General features: G+C 37.9%; 1 protein-coding gene across 12 annotated transcripts in view; it reads left to right on the forward strand.

The window, feature by feature from the left end:
• Positions 1-19670, forward strand: part of LOC131436580 (protein Fe65 homolog) — a 222722-nt gene extending 203052 nt beyond the window's left edge. For 11 of the 12 annotated variants that reach the window (XM_058605386.1, XM_058605389.1, XM_058605390.1 and 8 more), the window contains 5 exons: positions 11418-11548; positions 11613-11809; positions 11877-12059; positions 12123-12290; positions 12438-19670. In XM_058605386.1, coding sequence (XP_058461369.1) covers positions 11418-11548; positions 11613-11809; positions 11877-12059; positions 12123-12269 — 658 coding nt within the window. In that variant the 3' untranslated portion in view covers positions 12270-12290; positions 12438-19670. The remainder of the gene's footprint in view (positions 1-11417; positions 11549-11612; positions 11810-11876; positions 12060-12122; positions 12291-12437) is intronic. The other variant, XM_058605379.1, reaches the window with a different exon arrangement.
• Positions 19671-25047: the final 5377 nt, after the last annotated feature.

The raw sequence follows: 25047 nt of genomic DNA on the forward strand, positions 1-25047 counted from the left end.
TTTTAACCGCTGGGCAGCACCCCTTATCCATTTCCGAATTAGCTCAAATTTTGCATAACGACTTTTTTAGAGATGTTTAAACTTTTGAACAATAGCGCTTAACGAAATTAGAGGTGATCCCACCCTTTTATACATTAGAGCACTAAAAAACAACCTGTTTTGTCGGGTACGTCACTTATACCATTATATCTCCGGAACCAAGAGTCACAGCCATTTGGTCTTCGAACTTGATCATTGGTCCGATAGTAGCTTTCAAACGAGCCTAAGTTTGTTAAAATCGGTTGAGCCATCTTGAAAAAATTGAGCGTGTAAAAATACAACGCGTTTTGTCAGTTACGTCACTTATACAATCGTATCTCCGGAACCAAAAGTCACAGCCATTTGATCTTTGAACTTGATCAATGGCCCAACAGAAGCTTTCAAACGAGCCCAAGCTTGTTTAAATCGGTTCAGCCATCTCTGGGTGCACACACACAGACATTTTCCGATCTCGTCGAACTGAGTCGAATGGTATATAACACTGTGGGTCTCCGAGGCTCCGTTCGAAAGTCAGTTTTTCCAGCAATTCTAATACCTTTCTATAGAGAAAGGCAAAAATTCTATCTGAACATATTTCGACTTTTTAGTTGTAAATTTCATATGACGGGAATACAAATATGAATATCATTTTGTATGTCGATGTTCTGAAACCCAAAATATCGAAGGCGCACACGTTTTCAATAAGTACAATGATCAACTTCACCATAAATATCGAATAGCTCTTAGATTTTGAGTAGATATAGTGACTTTAAAGAATATTGAGTTCTATATTTTAGCTCTCATTATCGGATGTCAATTTTTGGTCGTAAATGTTGAATGGGAAAAACATGAACAATTTGTAACTTGACACCAACTTATATTTTCTGTTTCATTGTGACTGATGTGCGCGCTGAATCAAATCAAATATTCACTACTGAGAAGTTGTTTGGCAACCCTTGGTAAGTCGGTCAAGCTCCGCCTTTTACGATTTTCAGGTTACATAGCAGTTATAATGCACGTTGCAAAGTCTTCAACTTGTTCCATAAATTTGTGTCATATAAGTTACTGTCATTGAAGTGTAATAACGTGTGCTACTTGGGTACAGAGCCGTAGTAAGCGTCTCAGGCGCCCGAGTCGAACTCAGAAATATTCGCCCTCACAATTTTTCGCACCAATACCATGGAGACGAATTTAAATTATTTTATTGTAATATAAGGTAACATTTTTAGTTCTAATAAATACTAGTAGCAGTCTTAGCAGATAATGTAGCAGTTCTGTATTCGAAATGACTGTAAAATAATTGTACAACAAATTTTCACCAATTCCTGAACGATCTACAGTTGCAAAAATGCACATTCAATGAAATCTTCAACTCCCAAGAGGATTGAGAAATTTTACAAAATCGACATCAGCCTTTCCGGAAGAATGCAGAACGATTCGCAATATGTATGAGTTCAGAAGTAAGTTCGACATCCCAAAAAACCATTTAGGGTCAATACAGAAAGGATTCATTCACTGCAAGAAGAACGATGAGCCCCTCTGACTATATTGGTTATATATCAGATTTTATGAAGTACCGTAATCGCAACTATTCAAATCATACGAATAATATTCGATTCTGATAAAAACTCTGCAATGATTCAAATCTGGTAAAAATGTTTTTGTCTGAGCGCAAGCTTGCAAGCTTCGTCTTCAGCCCATTCATTTCCGGTAATACCAGAATGGCTGAGTACTCATAAGAAGTAAACAGTATTTGAAATGCTGAGGTCTTCGATTTGAGTTCGACATGCGATCATTAGATTCGACGTGAATCATTCGAACAGAGAGAGCCTTTAGAGCTACTTGACTGTCGGAACGAAAATAAATTCGTTTACAACAGATTCTCTGAAGAAGTGCCGATTGTATTATTGTATTGTCTGGCTTCCGGTTCCGGAGTTATAGGGTTTAAAGTTAGTAGTCTTGTTAGAGACACCACACAAGTTTGCTTGGAAATAGAAATACCGGAAATACAAATCAAAGATCTGAAAGAGAACTTGCTTAAGTTTCTCATATTACCGGCAATTTCGTGTATTGAAAATATTCAACTAGGAATTCGGGTTACTCCAAACAATCCACATAAATTCTACATGTTGAACTCGATTTTTTATTTATTCTAGCTTCCTTCCTTGAATAACTGATTTTATATTGTTTTCTACATCGTCATTCAACAAGGGACAATCAAAGAAATAAATTGCTGGCACATCCCAGTTACAGAATCCAATAAAGCTATGAGGAAAGCGATCACTGATTTCGAGAAATGGCTCGCGTTCGCCATCTTGCGTCAGCCGTATGCCATGATTCCCGAGAAATTCCATCGTAAACATGAACGGTACGAACTCGAATAACACACCCAGACTGGATTGATGCGTATATACAAATACTTGACCTCTTCTGCCGGGATCGATGACGCTGTATGAGCGAGCCTCGTGGTTGGTATTACTCCACCCCGAAAGCACAATTTCGTACATTTCAGAACTCGGTGCAAAGGCCCGCTGATAATCCGACAGTCGAACATGACCATCGTTTTTTGCTAATACTCCCATACGAATTATGGTCCGGTTGTCTTCTTTATCTTTGCCTGGACGCTGGATAACGTTTTCGAATGATAGTACGGAAAAAAATGGGTGCGCGACATTGTATCCGTGATTTGAATTGTACTGTCGGCAGCCACTGGTAGCTGGAAGATGGGAAATAAATTCTGAAATACTGATGTGGTCAAAAAGATATGTATCCATCTTCAGGAATCAGGAATCAGAACAAATTGGCTCAAATGGCACGTTCCCCTTGATATTTGGAGATTTGTGCCTTGCCATCAATTTGTTTTTAGCATCATTTTCCCGATATATAAGAGGGAAGGATTGAAAGGAAATGGTAAGGGTTGGACTAGGAGGATGGGAAAAATTGACGACACAAAAACACATAAAAGCAGAAGTAAATTCTGCACCTCTAAGGGATGCCGAACAATCTGCTGAGGATCACATTTAGTGGAAGCAGAAGGAAATTCTGAACCTCTACGAGGTCCCGAACAGTCTGCTGTTTATAAAACCTCCAACCCCCGAGAGGATTTAGAGATCTTACAAAAGCGACACCATTCTGCACTCCCGGAAGAATGCAGAACGACTCGCAGTATGTACAAGCAGAAGTAAATTCGGTACCCCCCAAAGGATGCCAAACAATCTGCTAAACCCTATTTAAGGTGAATACAGAAGGGATTCATTCACTCCAGGAAGAACGATGAACCCCTCTGACTATAGCTCCCTACCACATTGGGTGAGAAACGAGAGAATATCCTTCAATTTTAGCTCCGCATACACAGACTCAACCATGTATGGAGAACCAAAAACCCGGATACGTAGCTGCGTCAATGCGGGACAGTTACATATCAGATGATATGAAGTACCATAATCGCAGTCACACAAATCACACGAATAATACTCGGCACGTTGAATAGTAGCCATGTGATAATTGAGTTTGCAATGTCCAGTCAGAGCTCTGACCAGAATACTGCAATGATACTTGGAGAAATGCAGTAGACACCTTGACATTTTCAGATTTAAATCTGGTAGAAATGCTTTTGTCTGAGCGCAAGTTTGCAAGCTGCGCCAGTAGCTGACATGTTTGGATGCAGCCCAAGAACGAATCTTGTGTTTTATCCAAGTAGTTGAAAGTGGTAAAGCTGGTTCAGGACCAACGAAATCATTCGTTGCACCAGCTCTAGCCAACTCATCAGCCCATTCATTTCCAGTAATACCAGAATGGCCGGGTACCCATAAGAAGTAAACAGCATTTGAAATGCTGAGGTCTTCAATTTGAGTTCGACATGCGATCACTAGATTCGACCGTGAGTCACTCGAACTGAGTGCTTTCAAGGCTGCCTGACTGTCGGAACAAAAATAAATACGTTTACCACAGATCTTCTGCTGAAGTGCCGATTGTACTCCACACAGAATTGCGTAGATTTCCGCTTGGAACACAGTACAGTATCTACCAAGTGAATGAGACTGCTCCAGCCTCACTTCACGACAGTAGACACCAGCACCAGCACGACCATTCAACAGAAAACCGTCCGTATAACAAACTATGTGTTCATCAAGTTGTCGTTCCAGCCAACCAGACAACCATTCCTGAAGGAAAACTAAGGCTTCTTGTTTTAGGAACACATGTAGTGGTTTAATACGCAGTAGCGCCTCTAGAGCAGCATTAGGAGTTGTCGTTAATGCTCCTTTCATCGCCATTAGGACCATCCTTTGGAGATGATTTAGCTTTGACTGAACTGTCGCGACTTCTTCTTTCTGCCACCATACAAGACATCCATATGCTAAAATTGGTCTAACAATAGTTGTGTAGATCCAATGAATATATCTGGGTTTGAGTCCCCATGATTTTCCAAAAGCTCGTCTGCATTGGCCGAAAGCCATGCAAGCTCTTTCAATCCTGAAGTCAATGTGAGCAGACCAATTCAGTTTTGAGTCAAGAATAGCCCCGACGTATTTAACTTGATCGACCACAGTGACCTCTGAACCAAAGAACTGCAACGGACGAGCTCCTGTAATTATCCTACGATGAGTGAAAAGCACCATTGATGTTTTGCCCGGATTTACAGATAATCCAACCGGACAACACCATTGTTCAACAGATCGCAGGGCTTGTTGCATTAAATCAAAGAGAGTGTTAATGCTTATACCGGTCATCAATATATGATAATCGTCGGCAAAACCATAAGTCGGAAATCCAAGGTTATTAAGTTTCCTTAACAAACCATCAGCGACTAGGTTCCATAAAAGTGAGGATAGTACACCACCTTGAGGACACCCACAGACACTCAGTTTTCTAATCTCTGCTTGCCGAAGCGATGAACAAAGAAGTCGATTGCTAAGCATTGCGTGTATCCAGTAAGGGAAAAACCCAAGATATTCCGTTCACGACTGCATTGTTTAACCTCCTGCAGCCATTCAGTTCTCGGCACAGAAATACACCTTGACTTAGGAGTTCCTATTTTTGTGACCTTCTACGACATGGAACAGGAAACCAGTGGCTCAATTCTTGGTAAAAAATAATTCCGCCGGATGCCACACGGCTTACCTGTTTGGTGGACTTATACCACCGGTACAGGTGGACCGTAGCGTTATTCTTAGCCAGTTGGTAAACCGCTACCGACACTACACGGCTATCTAGGCTGCTCAGAGAGGGAAGTTGACATTGATGGTCAACTTCCATGGATGGCCGAGCAGCCGGAATTTATTTTCATAAAGGGCATTGGATGTGGCAAAGAAACCTATCAACAGTAACAGGAACATATTTCACTTGAGTACGAATGAAGACTGATCCGAACCGAGCAGAGCTACCATATATTTAATTGCTGCAGGGGCTATTAAATATGATTGAATTCGAGATACGAGAGGGGATTTAAGTTCAAAGGTAGTATGGTTTGCATTATGCAGAGAACGCTTGATAACATTATTCACATGTTTGAGTAACGTTACTTTGTTAATTATAATAGGTATTTACTAATAATGATACTAATTCCAAACTGTATTTGGGTTCTTTCAAATTAATATTAATATTCAAACTCGCAACCTTCTCCAAACCGGGATAATAATTTGTGTGTCTTTTTTGTCAATAAAAACTTCATTCAAGCTCATTTGCGTACAGGTTTAACGTTGTCGGTTTTGTTAGTTAAAACATCTTTTTATTATTGAATTTCGCGAATTCTAGAGAGAAAAAAGTTTCCATTTTTAACCCAGTCCGTTTTTGCTTCCATTACTTCATCGTCAGTGATGTTGATGTCAAAAATGTTGTTCGCTGGTTTGGAGTCGTAGCTAGTTACCGTTGACGCGTCTTGTTGTACATTGGTAGCAGTGCAACACTAAAGAGACGAACTGACACTATTTTATTTTTTTGTAAAGGTAACATTTTTAATTTCATTAAATACTTTCAACAGTTTTGAGTGTTACATCATAAATCCTGCATTGAAACTGTAAACTCCACAAAGCATACAAATCTTTAAAATGTTCATAAAGCAAAATGAAGAATCAGCATAAACCAACAACGCTAGATCTATTTCGAAATTATTCAAAATTCAAGAAGTTTTAAAACCTGATGAACAACAATATATTTATTCGGGTGACTTCCATAGTAAGAATGTCATTTACGACTTTGAGCATGATTCATAAAAAAATATATTTTTTTTTGATTTATCGTAATTTTGGTATGAAATGACTTATGAGGCCATTCTGAAAATGAAAAATGAAACCTGAAAAGTAATAGATCCTATAGCTAACATCACATGTGTAAGAAATATACTTTAAACCCTTTGTTTGTGCACATTCAGCATCAGTGGTTTTGTCGGACAGTGTTCGGAATGTCTGAGCTGGATTATTACGACGAAGTGAGATCTCGCGGATACTATTTAACACTAACTGTAATTATTGGGCCGACCACTACAACTTGTATTATTACGACCACTACAAAAACCTGGACTGACTATCACTGAGCTTAACTTTGACGGATATGACTGACTAACATACTGAACTTAATGATAACGAATATGACTAGACTTAACAATAATTGTTACTTAATAACGAGCAAACTTATTAACGTAACATTATGAATTTTAAAAGAAATATAGCGGCATTCGAATTAATACTTGGTGATACAAGTGATAGTCCTCTGGGTTTTTGTGTTGATCGGAAATTCGTAAAAAATAGCGTGTTACTTAAAAAATTCGCGTAAAAAAGTGGAATCAGCGGAAATCAGCGTAGAAAAAAACGCGTAGCTTCCGAAATTCGCGTGAAAAACTGAAAGAGGTGTACCTTTCGGAATCCGCATAAAAAAATCTGCTTAACTTCGGGAATACGCGTAATTTTGGAAATCCGCATAAAAAATTCTAAAAACCGTAAAAAATACTTCCAATAGTCGCATAACTTTCGAAATTCGCGTAATTTCAGAAAGGGTATAGCCGGGTTTTCATACAAAAACTGCCCCCAAACAGAACAAAAATTGATATACGCTGTTTGAAAGGGTTTATATAGGAGATGATTTTTCCAAAATTTTAACCGTTTAACTGCCATATTGGTGGAGTTAGGGTGGTTCTTCTGATATTCATTTTATTTAATTTATATGCAAAAGACATTTTTATTCAGGCCTATTTGCGTACAAGCCTTACGTGGCCTATTGAGCCGATTTTTTAAATAAAAAATTTTTTGTATTCGATCTCGTTGTCACCCTTTTTCTAGGGGGAGAGGAGCTTCCATTTTCCTCCTGCGAGGATTGAGGGGCACTTTGTTCGTGGCTCGTCTTGTCGTCCATTGACGCATCGGTGGCATTGTTTATTTACGTCTTCTTTTCGTTTTCCTTGTTATTCGCAGTCTTGATCTCGTTGCTAGTTACTGTAGAAGCGCTTTGTTGTACATTGGTTGCAGTTGCTGTTTAGTTAGATGGTGAATGTGTTTTAGAAACAGCAGCACTGCATTCACTAGTTTCCGTTGTTGAGCGGTTGTCCTTGTTTTTGTTTGTTTTGTTTGTTTTCGCAGTTTCAGTGCAAGGTTTGCCGTAGTGTGCAGGTTGTTCACAAAACAGACATGTAACCAGTTGATTTTCATACGTAATCAGCGTTTTACACGGATGTATTCCATCTTGACCACAAACGATGTAAGATGGAATTGCTTTACGTAGTTGCAAACGTACCACTCGCACGCCATTCCGGATACCGGGGAAAAATCCGCCATACTTCCCTTTCGATGGAAAGAACTTCACCGTACTGCGACATGTTTTCCCGAACGAACCCATCGCTGGTCTGCGGGGGAAGGTCAAGCACACGTACTTCTATTGCATTGTTCACCATGTACACAGGGATTTTATATGTAACATTGTCATGATCAACACTATGCACCTCGTTGTTAACCGAAGCGAATGCAATTGCATCTCTTTCACGTTTGAACATAATGTACACACAGTTAGACGCCTTGCTGAATTGAATCTTATTTACATCATTAACGTTTAGATGCATTCGTTCCTTAAGCAAGATTTCAATTTCGGTTGCTGCTGGTCTAACTTTACAGCGCTTGAAATCAATACAAATTGAATTTGGTCTTGTAGACCAAGTTTCAGGCTTTGTTACATCGTATTTGCCCATTTCGTACACTCTATTGTTCACTGCACTGTATTGTCCTTGTTTCTGTTGTCTCGACCGTAAACGATTTGCGACTGTGCCTGATGAGATGCGAGCACGAACTGATTTTATTTAATTTAATTACCTCTTTAGCAAAAAAATTGAAAAAAATCAGGAATATTTTAGGAATTATGGGAAATCTCTCTGATTTTTTTCAGAATTTTTTAAAATGTATGTCATGTGTAAAAAAAATGTTTAAAATTTTGGATTTTTTTTAATTGCACTTACAATTTTGGTACCACTCTAGATTTTACATCAAAAATAAATCATTTATGAGTACATTACGCTGTATTTTTTTCAGATTTTAAAAAAATGTGGACGGGTATAATATCAGACTTAAAAAAAACTACAAGGATCAGCCCCATGGGGTTGTTCGAGCCATTGATGTGGAACAAGGCAACCAAAATTTCTAATGATCTACAATAAAAAAAGTTCAATCAATCCGAACCAACACCAACACATCATTTGAAGACAAACACGAGAAATGGTTTTAAGTGCAAATGACAGTTTCTCTTTGTTTACTTTCTCTTTCGAGTATTACGGTCCAATCAGCAATCTTCACGTCTAACACTTCACATAGGATTATAGCAAAAACCATCAACTTTCGATATGCACTGTAGAATTTGTTGGAAATTACTGGAATTTGCCGTAATAACTGAAAGAGAAAGTAAACCAAGAGAAACTGTCACTTGCACTTGGGACCTTTTCTAATGTTCATCGAGATTAGTCTTGATTTGAATTTGTTTTATAACCGACGAAATTGCACCATTATTCCAAATGTATGCAATTATATCTTTGTACATACTTGCGATTTCGATAATTAAGCTTCTCTTCGCCAAGCTTGTGTTCAATTTTTTTATGCAAGCAGATTTTTTTAGCGTTAAGTTTCTCTACCATTCTGCGATTTCGGTTGAAGCGATAAACTATTTCTCATTATCAATCGAGTTCATCTAATATAAATTAGAAATTAATCTTAAGCACTCAAAATTTATCCAGGGGTAGTTGTCAATTTCTCATGGGGAAACGACTTAACATGGAATTCCGAGCTTGCATGACACAAGATCAGAGCATAAGGGCTGAGGGCAGTGTGTTTTAGGACGTTTTAAAGGGCTATTTTCACGCTTCAAATCTGATTTTCTCAGAAACGGTGACGAATATCAAAAAACCCAACTGATAATCTCTTAGAAAATTAGTTATTCTGTGAAAATTTCAGAATGATTGTTTGACTTTAGCGGTCGGGAAGGTCTTTTTTCTGAAGGAAGAATTGCATAACTGAAAACGGCAACTTTCAACTTGTTCATTGAATATCTCGCCTTCAAAAGCATGGATCAAAAATCTATCCTGACAATGTCTAGATAATTTAGTTTGGATGCGATTAGTGCATAAAAACATATATGTTGTTGCGATAAAAATTTGGTGAATGTTATTTTTGTAATGGTAAGTCCATTTCTATGGCGGCTCCATTTATTTCTGCTCTTGTATTCTTGTGACGTAACGAAACATGAGAGAGAAATAAAATCGGCTCAGCAAGGCTGCCAATCAAGCGGTATAGAACGAATGTTACGAATAGAACGATCGCATCAAAACACGTTGTAGGCAGTTCCAAACAACTGAAGCGACGTGATGCAATCGTCGAGTCCAGTTTCAGTTAGTACAATTATGTCGAAGTCACAATCGGTGGATATCAGAAACAAATCGTCGATTTTCGTTTTTCAGCCTCGCACGTTTTGATAATAAATAGAAATATCACTATCACAAACGGACAAATGCTGTAAAGAGCAATGATTGAATGCAGAAGAACTAAATACATCCAAATACTCGCCTTTGATGGGAGCCCTTGAGCTCCCACCGCTGCGAAAAATGTGTTGCATTCAAACAATTGTCATCCGGAGAACCGATGTCGTTACTGCTGGTTGGTCTCGGGAGAAAATAAGCGATCACATCACGTTTTTTGAAACGTCGACAAACTCTTTAAACACCAAGCCGGTTGGCCAACAGGCAGGATCGAGAGCTTGCTGCTTGAGTGCTGGATCAAGACCAATCTTGAAAGAAATGTAGGTCATATTGGCTATGTCCACACCCTTAGGCACAAGTCGAATAACATCAAATGGATCAGACGAATGAAGACAACGGGTGACTATCTTTTTTACATCATCATTGCTTATCAATGGTTGAAAGCCCGACAGATAGAGCCAAAATCTAGGTGGAGGTGCTGCCGGTGTGACGAAAGCAACTGAGAGATCATCAAAATCCATTGAGTTAGTGCCTCGATCGGCAGGTGGTAGTTTTGATGTGTCATTATCCACACGACGACGCTTCCTGTTAGAATTTGGCCATAAAGGTGTCCTGGGATCACGAGTCGTAGAGGGTTTCCGAGTTGAAGTATTTGCAATACAATCAACTTTTTTGCTGAGTACTTCAACAATACCAGACAATTGTTCAATTTGTCTATTAATATTGTTAGTTGTCTCAGTTGGAGACAAACGTTTGTTTTGATCCGCCATGTACGCACGAATAGATCGACCATTAAGCTTGCCTTGCGCGAAAACATCCTTGCATGAGCGCAAATTGAATCCGCAGCAATTTGGGCTAATGTGAAAAGTAGTATCACACATTCCACAACGTATTGACTCAAGATCATTGATTTCGTGTTGACACTCTCCGCATTGTTTTTTCTCTATCTCTGCTTCGTACTGATGTAAATCAATATGTTGAGTACAACACTCCCAAAATCGTAAAAAACTAAGCGTAGAAAACTCTCACGATGTTCCAGAATGTTACTTATACTATGCTGTTCTTTCATTTTTTGCATGTTTTTTTTTAATAAGACGCACATCTAATTTCGTTTTATTTACAGTTTTTAACGAAGTTACAGAAATTTCGACATTTTCTATAGGATGAAAATACCTAATATGTCAATATACTCACTTTGAAAGAATCATTCAATTCTTATAATCATGTGACATCCCTATCAACATGTCGTATCTAAACTATTTCTCATTTAGATACTTGTTTGAAATTTTTGATATTTTAACTACTAACGAAACCTGACTTATATCAGCACTTGCTACGAAAACAGCTTTTTGTTATAAGCTTGTTAGGGCTTGATGATCGGGATACTTTAAATAACTATCAATTAAAAATGACAAAAATAAACTTAAGTACTGATCCTCTACTCTCTTCCAAACAGAGATATCTGCAAACGGATAATGATTGAACGGTCCCTCCAGCTCGATGCCAACAGTTCTAGCTCGAGCAGTTCCCGCTGTGCTATTCGTCCCACTGATCTGCCGACCGAACATCGCCGATGGATACGACATCGTGAGCTTTTATTAATACTTGTCCTGTCAAACAGTCGCTTAACGATTTTTATTTTACTTAACAGCTTCATTTCCCACTCCGATGGAAGAACCGAAAAAGGTGCTCAAAGCTCAGTATCTTGGTTCGATGGAAGTGAACCAACCTACCGGAATTGACGTCCTGAATGATGCCATCGACAAGGTGGCAGCCGGTTGTCCGGTGGAAAATTGGGAGAACGTTAACGTTTCGGTGGCGCCCAGTATGATTAGTGTGAACACCTCGGTGAGTGTAAATTAGCACGCGTTACCTTGATTTTTTGCATGGAATAATGGTTGTTCTAACATATCAGGATCCCGAAGCACGACTTTTGTGCGAATGTCGAGTGAGATACCTTAGCTTTCTAGGAATCGGACGGAATGTCAAATACTGTGCATTCATTATGCACACAGCTCAGGATAAATTTTTGGCACATGTGTTTCATTGCGAACCATCCAGCGGGGCACTTTGTAAGACGATAGAAGCTGCGTGTAAGGTAGGCTCTGGTACAAAATGTGGAACTATGTTGCTTTTAATGGTTTAATTGACAATTGACTAGCTTCGGTATCAAAAATGTCTTGATGCCCATCCTGAAGGAAACGGTCGCTACTCGGCTGATTCACACACTCCGGGAAAAGGAATTGGTGCGACTTTAAAAAACTTGATGAGCTCGTTCTCACTTAAAAAGGATAAGGCCAGCTCCTGAGAACGAGCTAAATCACTGCAGGTAACGTCCATTTTGAAATAGTGTGTTGTTCGTTTCGCTTAAAAAAGTAAAATACCTCGTTTCTACCCGTCCATCCAACTTATCCTGGATATCTTGATCGAACATTAACAAAATCGCAAACCGTTGTACCCGCATTTCCAACTGTAGTAAATCAAGCCCCCGATTGTAATTTAGGAAATCTGGCCACAGACCCCGGAGCGGGAGGTAATCCCCCATCGGCACCTGCAGTCTCCACTGATAAACAAGAAAATCTTCGAGTATTCCAACAGTCCGTAGCATATGATGCTGCCAGTAGCCTGGCAAAAAACTGCACTCATCACCAGCGTAAGCCGCAAACCATCCTCATCCGCGCTGTCCGCTGCATCGGCCGCATCGACGGAAACGATCCCCACAATGGAATCGCACATTTACAGCCATCGTGTCGCTATTGCCGCAGTCACAACCAGATACGGCAATCATCTTAGTACCAGTACTGCTACTACCACTAACAGTAGAACTAATTACGATAGTGATATTATTGATGCTATTACCGACAGCACTACCAAAACCACCAATAGATCTACTATCAGCGACGTAGCCTCAGTGAATTCATCATTGCTGCCATCGTCGACGGGTTTTCCAACGGATTACCGGGAACAACCATCGACGGATCGGTCGGGTGATCCCAGTAGTAGTTCCGACGATGGACGTGAGTCTAGCAATTCTAGTAAGCTGAACTGTGTGATAGAAGAATGCTTATAATTGTACTTGTATGTGTGTTGATATCGATTTGGTTTGGTTGCTGCCACAGCAAAAAAGGCTCAACAGGGTGGGAAGCTTTTCAATTGGTGGAGATTTTCTTAGCAGTTTTTTTTAAAATTTCGTCTGGCAGCTATATGTGAATCTGATGAATGGTAATCTAGGAGGAAATTTTCAGTAAAGATTTAGGCAGGTTATCGGTTGTGTATAGTTAGAGGAACATGTCTAGGGTAATTCAATCTGTCGATAGAGAAGTCTAATGGCATCCATTGTTAAATCATTCAACAGAATCAACTACCGAATTCTTCTATAGAAGGTATTAAGACAGGGTGCAACTCAAAAGTTTATTCACTAGCTATGCTTCAATTTTTGTGAGTCTTATGAGTTAAATTTAATTTCTGTGCGTGATCTTCAATCAGGAATGTGTTCCCAATAGGGTGGGACAAAATTTATATTTCAGCTATGAAATGAATTAAGGAGTGTATCGAAAAGTAGTTAGCAACATTGATTATTGAATAGCGAAAAAAAAAAACATATTTGACATCAGTTTTCGATATATTGTAGAAAAATTACATTTTTATGCATTTCACAGATTATATAGAAGAAAATCTTAGTTTAAGTGAAACGCTCGCACTTTGGACTTGACATTCTTCATTAAATTCTGCACAGTTACTTTTGTGACTGTCAAGTTTTTTTTTTGAACTCCGGCATGCCGCTTGACAATTGCCCAATACCTCTCAATTGGCCGAAGATCCGGGCAGTTCGGTAGGTTGATGTCCTTTTCCACGAATTGTACATTTTTTTTTGACAGCCACTCTAGAACGGCTCTAGTTGGCGTAGTGGGCTGAAGCCAAATCCGGCCAGAAGAGAGGAGGAGTCTTATGCTTTCTGTACAGTGGCAGCATTCTCTTCGTCAAACATTCTTCCTCGTACACCTTGGCGTTAATTGTGCCCTAAGTGAAGAAAATCGACGACCGCAAACCACAGGTACAAATTGCTTGCCAGACCAACACCTTCTGCCCAAACTTTTCCATCGTCACCGTGGTGTCAGCGTCCTGGTACACCGATTTCGTATAATATTGCGGTCCGGGCAGCGCTCGAGAGTCTTCCTTGGCGTAGGTTTCGTCGTCGATCAGGATGTATCCGTCTTTATTCTGTAGAATCCGGTTATACAGTTTTCGCGGTCTTGTTTTGGTTTGAACTTGCTGTACCAGGGACTTTTTCGGCACCTTCTGTTTCTTGTACGTTTTCAGGGAGTTCCGAACTTTGATCCGTTGAATCATACCGATGCTGGTGTTGAACTGCTTGGTCAAATCCCGCGTCGACGCCGATGGGTTTTTCCTGATGTACTCAACCACTTTTAAATCCCGGCCGGGCTGGCTGGGACCCGTTTTCCTACCGGATCGGGGCAAATCCTTCATGGAAAGGGTCTTACCGAACTTCTCGATAATATTTTTAAAACTGGTGTGGTGCACTTTTACCCGTTTTGCAATTTCGTTGTACGTGACACCACTTTCTGAGCACCAAGTGTGCAGAATTTTCTTTCGCGTTTCCGGATCAATTCGACTCATCATTGAAACGATAAACCGTACCGAAACCAATCGATTGCGCAGCTGTTATTGACATGTAAACAAACATGTCACCGCAAAACACGCTGCAAAAAATTAAGCCATTTCAGAGTAATAATTGTTTGAATGTTGCTAACTACTTATCGATACACTCTTTATGCCAATTTTTAGCTTGATCGGTGAAACTTTATTTTCGCACCCGAGGTCTGTACGGCATTTAGTATTAGGAAATTGACTTTTTGCAAAAAAATCGTCTGGCGATTTAATCATATAATGCATCACTGCTACTGCTAGTGCTCGTCATATGATATGACTTTCTTTTACTGTGCTATAATGGTTAATCTGAGTAGTTTGGTGTCTACACGACAATTACTCAGCATACTAACGGTCCAGCTGATTTTTTTTGTAAAATGTCAGTTTCCCCATATTAAATCTCATACAAGATTTGAACCTCGTGCGCGAAAATATAGTTTTACAGATGTAGCTGGTGTATTTTCGGAATTGCAATTTGTCGGATTAGATCGTTCCGCCAAATATTCAATCCAATACATTTTGTCTATAAAACTGAAGGATTGATTATGTTTATTCCATTCGTGTATTGTTGGATACCAAAGGCGGCACTACAACTAGGTTCTATTGCTTAAATTGGACGCGGCTCGAAGGCGTTATATTCTTCGCTGATTTGACATATACTTGAGAAATATAGCTTAGTGTGAAGTCCGTATCAGCTTCATTGGAACATATGAATTAAGCACGCTCAGAAATGATTTGTTCGTCTTGCTCTAGGGAACCTTTCCTGGTGAATCCCTGAATTTTCTTTCGTATGCCGATCGTTTAGGTCTGATCCGTTTTGACCGGAACGCCGATTGGATTTACATTCCCATTCTTCAGTAACATTTTCTTCCACTGATCTCATGTAAATATTACCTGAAACCTGTTTAGTTTGGCAGGTCATACGAATATAAGTAGTACTAAAACAAAAGCAATATTAGATATAACACTTTTATTGACTTAGCCATTAACTAAAACCAGTGTAAACCTAGGTACAGCTACAATTAACAAGGACACCAATACACTCCAAAAATAAATGAAGACGAATCAAGAGATGAACACGCGTCGATACTTGCTCGATTTTATATAAGATTTGAAAAGTATCAAAAAATGGCCTTGCTTAAGTCATTACAATATTGCTGTATCAAAGGCAATATGCAAGGATACGGGATTCATAGAACAGAGTTCGCACGTCTTGAATGAGGGTAACTGATGGATTGCCCCGGTTTTGCCTTTCCGAGTAAAGTTTGCAATGGATCACCTTTAGAATATTGCGCGTCTGCTCTAAAGTGTAAAACTCGAGCAATCCACGCCACCAGTGTTTCTCAATGAAAAACACCATAAGCTACCGTCATTCTGGCGTTTCTTTGATCTGTTGTAATGACTTATCGAAGGCCATTTTATGGTATTTTGAAATCGAGCATGTTTTGACGCGTGTTCGTTCCTTAATTCGTTTTTATTATTTTTTTAGGGTGATTTGGTGTCCTGTAGCTGTACTAAGTTTAACTTTGTTTTCAGTTAATGGCTCAGTCAATAAGTCTATTATGTATTGTTTCAATTATTTTTGTTTCAGTAGTACTGATATTTGCATGACTTACCGTAGTAAGCAGGTTTATGATTATATTCACTTGCGGACAGCTGATTTTTGTAAGTGACCATCGATTTACATGGATATATTGTCTTCTGATCAAAGGTCACATAAAATGAAACCGACTTTTTTGAGTGAGATTTGGTTCACATGAACAAAGAGGATTGTGTACAAGGCCGTCACTTATAGCGTTATATCTCCGGAACCGGAAGAGAATTTCGAATTTGATCCACTTCAAAAGTCTCCAAGAAAATTGTGCGGATGGAAAAATTTTTGAAAGGTACATAAACACAAACACACACCCACATTTTCCGATTTCATTGAGCTAATTCAAATAGTATACAACACGTGGGGGTTCCGGAGCTCCGATCGAGAATTAGGTTTTCTAACAATTCTATTATTTTTCAATAAAGATAGGCAAAACATATTTCAACATTCATATTTTAAAACTTTCGCCTAGTAGTGTGTATGATCCCGCAAAATAATACAGTCTCCTTTCCTATAGAACTGACTGTATTTTGCGCTATCATTATTATTCAGTTGGATCATCTGTATTTTCTCTTGCTCGAGGACCGATCGACTTGTGAATAGGTTCACTGTATTGGTAAAACAGTGGTTTTCCCATAATACTGAGGATATTACTTTCCAGCTGACTGTTTTGTCTTTGGGCGCTTTTTACGTGGTTCACCGGATGCAGTCCTCTCAGATGATGATCGTTTTGATTCCAGAGTGAATTAACGGATCCATGTTTCAATCATTGTCACACATTAATGGGAAAATCTGATTGATTACTTGTAAACATGACCAAACACTGCTCTGAATCATCAACACGTTGTTGTTTTTGATTGACTGTATCTATATTTACTGTCACTTTTTTCTGATTAACCGGAATGTCATGAAATTTCACAAATCGTTTATTGAAAATTGGTACTTTATAAAAGCCATATAGATTTGATGATGATAGCGCCATATATGTGACAGTCACGCGACTTATTTAGTGAACTGTATCATATTGTCTTAACAGATGTGGTAAGTTCAGACGCAAGACACTTCTAATCGAAGTCTGGCTAAATTTTGAACTTTTGCTTAAAACGATATGGTTTTTAGAAGATTCACGCATTTGACTATCTCCAACTTGGTCTCGGTGAATATTCATGATCGGTGTCATCGATAGTCATTCCTTTATCCGATGCGAGAATAAATTTTCAACCATTTGTGAGGAAATTATTCCAATTCAAGATTCAAAAATCATCAATTCCATAAAATCCTGTCAAATTTTACATTGAAGAATTACGAGTTTTAGTTTGAATGTAATCTAAGGGCCAATAATGACCGCTTCATTATCGAACAGCCAACCGTTTCACCTTATTCTGAGGAATGTTTTCCCATCGCTCACACTCATGTTCTAGTGTTAAAAACTTAAGTTCACTATCGACAGATTTTTGGTGGAACCCTATGAATTACACTGAGTTTGATTGTAGTGCTAAGTTAGGACATGAAAGTACGAACGATTTAGAAAGAAAGCAGAAGGGACAGTTTCTGATGTGGAAAGATTCTAGTTTTAGCTGTGAGGAGTTATCCTACAGGGTATTATGTACGTCTTGGTTTGATTTGTATTGAGTTTTAGTAAGACTATTATATGTCTGAAACGTTAGAATAGACGTTATTTACGAAACCGGTGGAAAGTATTCTATAATCTAGATAAGTAAAGTAAATCATCAAGTAATTACTACGCGCTTCTATTCAAACCATCCCAATACGAAACGAAGGATACATATCCAACTTTTTCTGAGGAACTAAATCATTTGGTGATTTCCGTTCTCGGAGGTGTATTATTTGAATACGCGCGAAGAAATATTTTTCAGCTATTAGATGTCAGACTAAAGTTGTAGTTGTTTGTTCTTTTTACGCTAGTCCAGTGTAATTTATGTTTGTAAAGCAGGACCAATTTTCGATTCCACATGAACTATACAAGTAAAAGCAGATACGCGTTTTCTGCAAACGCAAGGTATTTACACCGAAAAGCAAAACATTGCCATAATGAATCTGTCGTGGATGACTGTGACCACATATATAAACAGTAATGAAGCTATCTTGAAAATAGAAACAATCGATTAAGTGCTTGAAAGTATGTAACATGATTTAGAATGCAGCTAAGTTTTGTTTGTTTACGACCTAGTTTAGTTTGCACTGGATACAAGCAGACTTGAAATATTTACATATGAAACACCAGCAAACCATTGATTTCGATCCACTAGGAAATTTGTCCAGAATATGTCCATTGTATCAATCGAAAAACACAACAAGCTCTCATGCAAAATCAATACAAATAAAAATAGAAAACAATTATAGATTATACAATGTGGTAAAACAGTGTAAGCATTCGCATTTTAGCAGAATTTAAGCAAATCATAACAGAAATGCAGTGCACTAAAAGAGCTAAGCAAACAAACATTTTCACATTCACGCTAACTGCATCCAATCGTATGAATGTAAATAAACGAAATGAAAAGTTTCCATCAATATTTCTTGCCTTCAAACAAAAAAAAGTGTATTCAGAAATATATGACAAACTAGCTGAAACAAAACAGTATATTTATAAAAAATATATTATTTTTTATCTAGGAGCTTTTGTGACAAACTATTGGAAGAAGTCATTCATGTGAAGAAATGCTATTTATATTCGCCCGAAGAAAAATAGTGGAAAGCTGCTGCACATAGTGATATTATTAATCGATTGCTTCATTGAACGAACGTAAATTTAGAATTTATTTCGGACAAGCCGGACATACTGCATAAGTTGACTGGAGTAACTGAGTGAAATTCGAAAGTAACAACAACGTTTTTGCTAGTAAACATTTCGAAAATACTATGAACAAAAAAAAAGAACATTACTGAAAACTGCAATGTTAGGTATAAAGCATCCACTCACACAAAAGCGAAAATGCATGGTGGCAAAGAGAAACCGCTAAAAATGAAGGCAAAACAAAACCGCATTAACTAAACAATAACCAAACTATGGCTTGCTTTTCGCACTCGTGCACAATTGTATTCAGAATAATGTCAAAATACAAACAAAACCCGTTCGTAATAAAAAAAAAACTGCTGCAGCAACTGGCTTGAAGTGAAATAATAACGACTAAAGTTTAATGTAAGCAAAAAAATAAATATGAATCTGCTTTGTTGATAGGAAGAACTGTATTCACCACATTAATAGTTAGGCGGAGATGACTAAGGTTGACAGGAACAGTTACACATCAAAGCTAATTAAACATGATGTCATTGTTGTATCGGTATCGGTATCGGTAACAGTATTTTGAATACAGTAATAATTGAGCTATTTTTTTTGTTTAGAACAAAAACATAACTAATTTTTAATCTAGTGGTAGCTGCGAAGTTCTGTATGCCACATACAGATTATCAGCTAGTCATACACACCCAGAAAAAATAATGTGAACTCACGTCTTTTTAGAAGGGAATATTAAGGCGTAAAGAATGTTTCGATTTTTTTATATTTTTAGGCACCGAAACACGCCTGCGTGAAAAGCTTGATGGTATGTTTGACATATATTTAAATCGATATTGCAATATTCAGTCGTTTGACGAATTACGTTCCTAAATGAATTTTGTCATATGGGCGTAACCGGCGTCACTTGTAAATTTTATTTTTTTCTACTGGGTAATTTGTCTCCGCCTAACTATTAATACAGTAAATATGGAACAACAAAAAACTGAAAGAAATAGGAATCAGCTGGGAATAATTATTGGTACATTATGCTTAAGAAGTATTATTACAAACAGAAACTCTCGCAGTTTAGCTGTGGAATCAGCTGCACCCATATAATACGGTGGACTCGATGGCATACGACAATTATACTTCAAATTGTTCCCAGCTGAACGTTGTTTTTCGCAGAGCATTTTGTCGTTGATAACAAAATTGGAAAAACCGAATCAAGGAATGACTGCATCGCTATTGATTACTGTGTAAAATTGTATAAAAGTAAATAAAAAATTTGAAAATGAAATAATTGTAGTATTATCTTCAATTAGGGTATCACATTTCTCTTACTATTTGTAAATGGTTTACGTATTGTTTCAATTTATTATATGTTTCTGTATCGCATGTAAAATCGCAGTCAAGCATTGTTCGCAAGATGAAGCTCTAAGGACTGTATTAAAAAAAACCTGTTTTAATCCACCTAGTGGTGTAATGATGCCTTTTTCATATCAATCATACTATCATATATAATACTGTGGTATTCTTCAAAATAATTCTCTGCGATTCTTGAAAGAATAACCGAAATCGGTTTGTTTGACCGTCTACTGATAAAAACTATCAATTGGAAAAGATTTGAGGTCGATTTAGAAAAAAAAAATGGTTTTTCCTATTTTCAGTGATGGTATACAATTTTTAACCCACTTTACCCTATATTTCCGGATCCGGAAGTCGGATCCGCGTGAAATTCAGGAATTAGGTATGGGACCACATGACCTTTCATTTGAATCTAAGTTAGTGAAAATCGGTCGCTCCATCTATGAGAAAAGTTGGAACACATTTTTTCTTTTTTTGCACAGTTTACCCCATAACTCCCGAACCGGAAGTCGGATCCAGATAATATTCAGGAATTTTGTATGGGACCGCAAGACCTTTCATTTGAATCTAAGTTTGCAAAAATCGGTTCAGCCATCTCCGAGAAAAGTTAGTGCAAAAAATCGTTACATAGACACATACGCACATACACACACACATACACACACAGACATTTTGCGTACTCGACGAACTGAGTCGAATGGTATATGACACTCGGCCCTCCGGGCCTCGGTTCAAAAGTTGGTTTTCAGAGTGATTGCATAACCTTTCTATATGAGAAAGGCAAAAAGGGGGAAAACCCATGAATGATCACCAAAATTTGTTTTATATCGGATATTTTTGGAACTCTCAGCTTTGATTTTGCAAAGTGGGTTTATTAAACGTTCTCTCCTAGGGAAAATACCCGTACCTTGGACTTAACGCTACCCGTCAAATTTTGTGCAACGCATGCCCCATATCATTCACTCTTCCATCAAAACCATGGTCACTTTTGATGACCCTTTCCGTTCATAATTTCCTAGAACTTTTCTATAAGACGAAGTTCTGACGAGTTTTGATCACCGGTTTCGCACAATAGCAAAATGCCAGATCTCACCTCCGTGTGATCGGAGGAAGGACAACAGATACTTCTGGACACAATTTGCTGTTAGTTCAATCCAAGATGCATTTTTTATTCATTTGATTGTGCATTATTGGTCATCTCAAAACTAATTACAGTTACTTAACTAGGCTGTATGAAAAAACTAACAATTGTTTCGTTTACTGCAGTTTATGCAGATTGCTCTGCAACCGATTTATCTGCTCTTGTCCAAGATATTCGAAATTTTTCTATAGTTGTAACTTGTTGTTTATATTGTGAGAGTTCTCTCTTTACAAGAGCCTAATACCGCTCGATAGGTCGCTATTTCATTCTGTTTATCATAACGGTTCGGTACAGTTTTCACCTTGAACTACTTCATACCTTGTTATTTGGTTTTAATTGCCGCATAATGTCTACTATATCGATTTTGATTGGTTTTTTTCGGCAAGCATTAACTGAGAGAGACGAAAGATATGAAAATGATAAGACGGATAGGTATTCTAGATTGAATCAGTTATAAATTTAGAACGGAAAAGTTAGCCTAGGCAGGCTCATATAGGCATGATCAGAAGAAAGAAATGAATTCTATTTTACCTTCTACTTGAGGGGGTCGAACACTAAATTCGAGTCCCCAAGTATGGTCGTGTAACAAGTGTAGTTCTTCACCACACTATGCTACTGACACCGGCAAAATAGAATTCAGATCTTCCCGCCTAGATAACATATACATGAGTTGGTTAAAATGTAACAAAAAATTCGATCTCTACTGAGTGTCTGGCCGTGTCGTTTGATGCGATATGCCCTCCGTTGTGTGCGGAACGAAAGGCTACGAGTAGTTCAAACACAATAGGTATAGGGTTGGCACTTCTAACTTGGTGCCTAAAAAGCATTATACACAGCTGCGGTGTCAGTAGTAAAAGAATAATAATCGCGTGATCGGATCTAAGCGGGAAGATTTGAATTCTATTTTGCCGGTGTCAGTAGCATAGTGTGGTGAAGAACTACACTATTTACACGACCATACTTGGGGACTCGAATTTAGTGTTCGACCCCCTTAAGTAGAAGGTAAAATAGAATTCATTTCTTTCTTCTGATCATGCCTATATGAGCCTGCCTAGGCTAACTTTTCCGTTCTAAATTTATAACTGATTCAATCTAGAATACCTATCCGTCTTTTCATTTTCATATCTTTCGTTTCTCTCATTTAATGCTTGCCGAAAAGAACCAATCAAAATCGATATAGTACTTCATACCTTACCGAAGCTTCGAAGTATGCACGAAAGTTTGAGACATTTTTATTTTTTCTAGCCACTATACGTACCAAAGATCTGATCTCGTATGGAATATTTGTTTCACCTTCACGTCCTTCTCCTAGTTCATGAGATCCGTTTTTGTTACGCTCTCAGTCTTCCTGGCTGGTCAAACATATTTAAGAACGTTATGATCAGTGCTTGAAGGAAAACTAAGTATTTTTGCAAATTATCTTACTGACAAATCCGAATGTTCATTGCGACGGAACAGAATTGCTTTTCCCACTTGCTCTTTTTTGGACGCCATCTTCGATCTTAAGGTGAAATGTAGCGGAATGCGAAAATCGTGTTTTTGATCAATTATTCAAAAACTAGACCGATTTTCGAAAAACCAAAAACAGTTTAATCAAATTTATCATTCTAAGTATTCTTAGAATTTTGAAATTTTGCTTTGCCGAGCCGTAATTGGTTTTTGAAATGTATAAACGGTAACTGTTCCGTTCCACGAGGATGATTTTAGAATTAAAAAGTAGTGTTTGTAACAGAATTTCACAAAGAATCTGAAAATGCAACTCAAATTCATAAAATTTTAGCTAAAACAACCGAAATTTGAAAAAGTTTACATAAACTTTTCCGCATTTTTTTATTGCTTGCGCGTTGTTGTTTCGTATTGAGGTGGTGTGAGAAATGCACGGTAGGCACGGTGGCATTATATCGTGAGCAAAAATTACATATAAAATTATGACGCGAATTTATGCAGCATTGGGTTTTGTGTCGAAATAAAAACGTTTGTTTATTTTCTTAGTAACTGTCATTTGTAATGCTAATAATGTCCAATTCTGTTGAGTTCAATGGATTGATGTTGCTGAAGCCATAAAGCCTGGCTGTGTGATATCGTATAACAGGTATTATTTTAGATTGTAGTAATTTTTATAGCAAAACTATAACTTCATCATTGACAAGCTCCTGAATGAAATACAAACCAAGTATTATCGTGATACAAACAATGTGATAAACATTAAAAAACAACAGGCATATACATGGTTAGCAAAGTGGTCAATTCATATACATATAACCTCATGTTAGTCATTCATAATTACTCATGATTTATAGCTCTAGTGTAAGAGTAATCACTATCAATAACGATTGAATTAGCATATATTCAAAATGTGAAGGATTCAAAAATCCATTATGTCCAGTCTTTTTCACAAGCCAATATAACGAGAGGTAAGCCCACTGCGCTCAATCATTGAAAAAAGTTCTTGTTTCTATGTGTCCGTTTTTCTTGGTATGCTTTGTGCGACGGTTCGTTCAACTGAAGCGGATAAAATTTTGCGCGCATTTTTGACGCTAAATTTCACCTTAAAGCTTGAAGTATCACTAAAATTTGCTTTTACACAATGATCATCGTCAGTCTGCGAAATATTTCACGCGTTGATGAAATATTTCTAGAGATATCTATATTTCCGGGTGTCCAGATTTTGTCGCGAGCAAACCATATTTGACCGTTGATTATGTCGGTCATTATGTACAGCTTTTTGGGTCTGCCGCACCAAGTAACTTCTCGTTGTCCATTTCAATGCATTTCGGTTTCACAAAACACTAGTGGTACAGCTTCCTGGCGCAAGATTTGGCTGTTAAGTTCTGTTTATAGGTTGGATTAGACTTCTTCGTTACCTTGAAGACATTAGGTTCGGTCCGCTTCATTTTCTGTTGGACGAACCTGACAGATGATTGGCATCATCCCGAATCAGAAAGTTCGGATTGTGCTTCAAGTGATATCTCATTTTCCTTTCGCTCACAGGGTTACATTTTGTAACATTTGTTCCGCTGCCAGATCGCCGCGGTAAAGTTGAACATCACACGGGACACGGTTGAATTGACGATTCCCAACTATTTATTATCCACCTGTGAGACTGACCTGGATTTTCTATCACATCGCACAACATTTTTTGTTGAAGCAATTCCTATTTGAAAGCCGTCTCGATAACCCCTTGACCGATTGTAACGAAATTTTGCACATGGAGACGTCTCATTTTAAGCTAAATTTTCCTAAAATATTTTCCTAAAATCTCATTAATATTTACCCATCAAATAAATAGTAATACATAGAACAATATGTTGTTTTTTTTTCGAGTACCGTTCTTAAACTAGTGATTCCTAAATCTATTTAGTCGATTGCAAACTTCTGATTTAACATTATTTTTACTGTTCCTTATGTGAGAAACTACAAAATTCTATGCTATTTAGTTTATTTTGCAGTGATCCAGGGTTAAATGCTAAATTAAGATTCGAAGAGCAACGTTCTTTGTTGCAACATAACGGAAAAATGAGACAATGAAATCTCACATATAAAGACTGTCCCAGAAAGAATGGACGCACTTTGATTTC

The sequence above is a fragment of the Malaya genurostris genome, chromosome 3 (assembly GCF_030247185.1).
Source record: "Malaya genurostris strain Urasoe2022 chromosome 3, Malgen_1.1, whole genome shotgun sequence".
Taxonomy (NCBI): domain Eukaryota; kingdom Metazoa; phylum Arthropoda; class Insecta; order Diptera; family Culicidae; genus Malaya; species Malaya genurostris.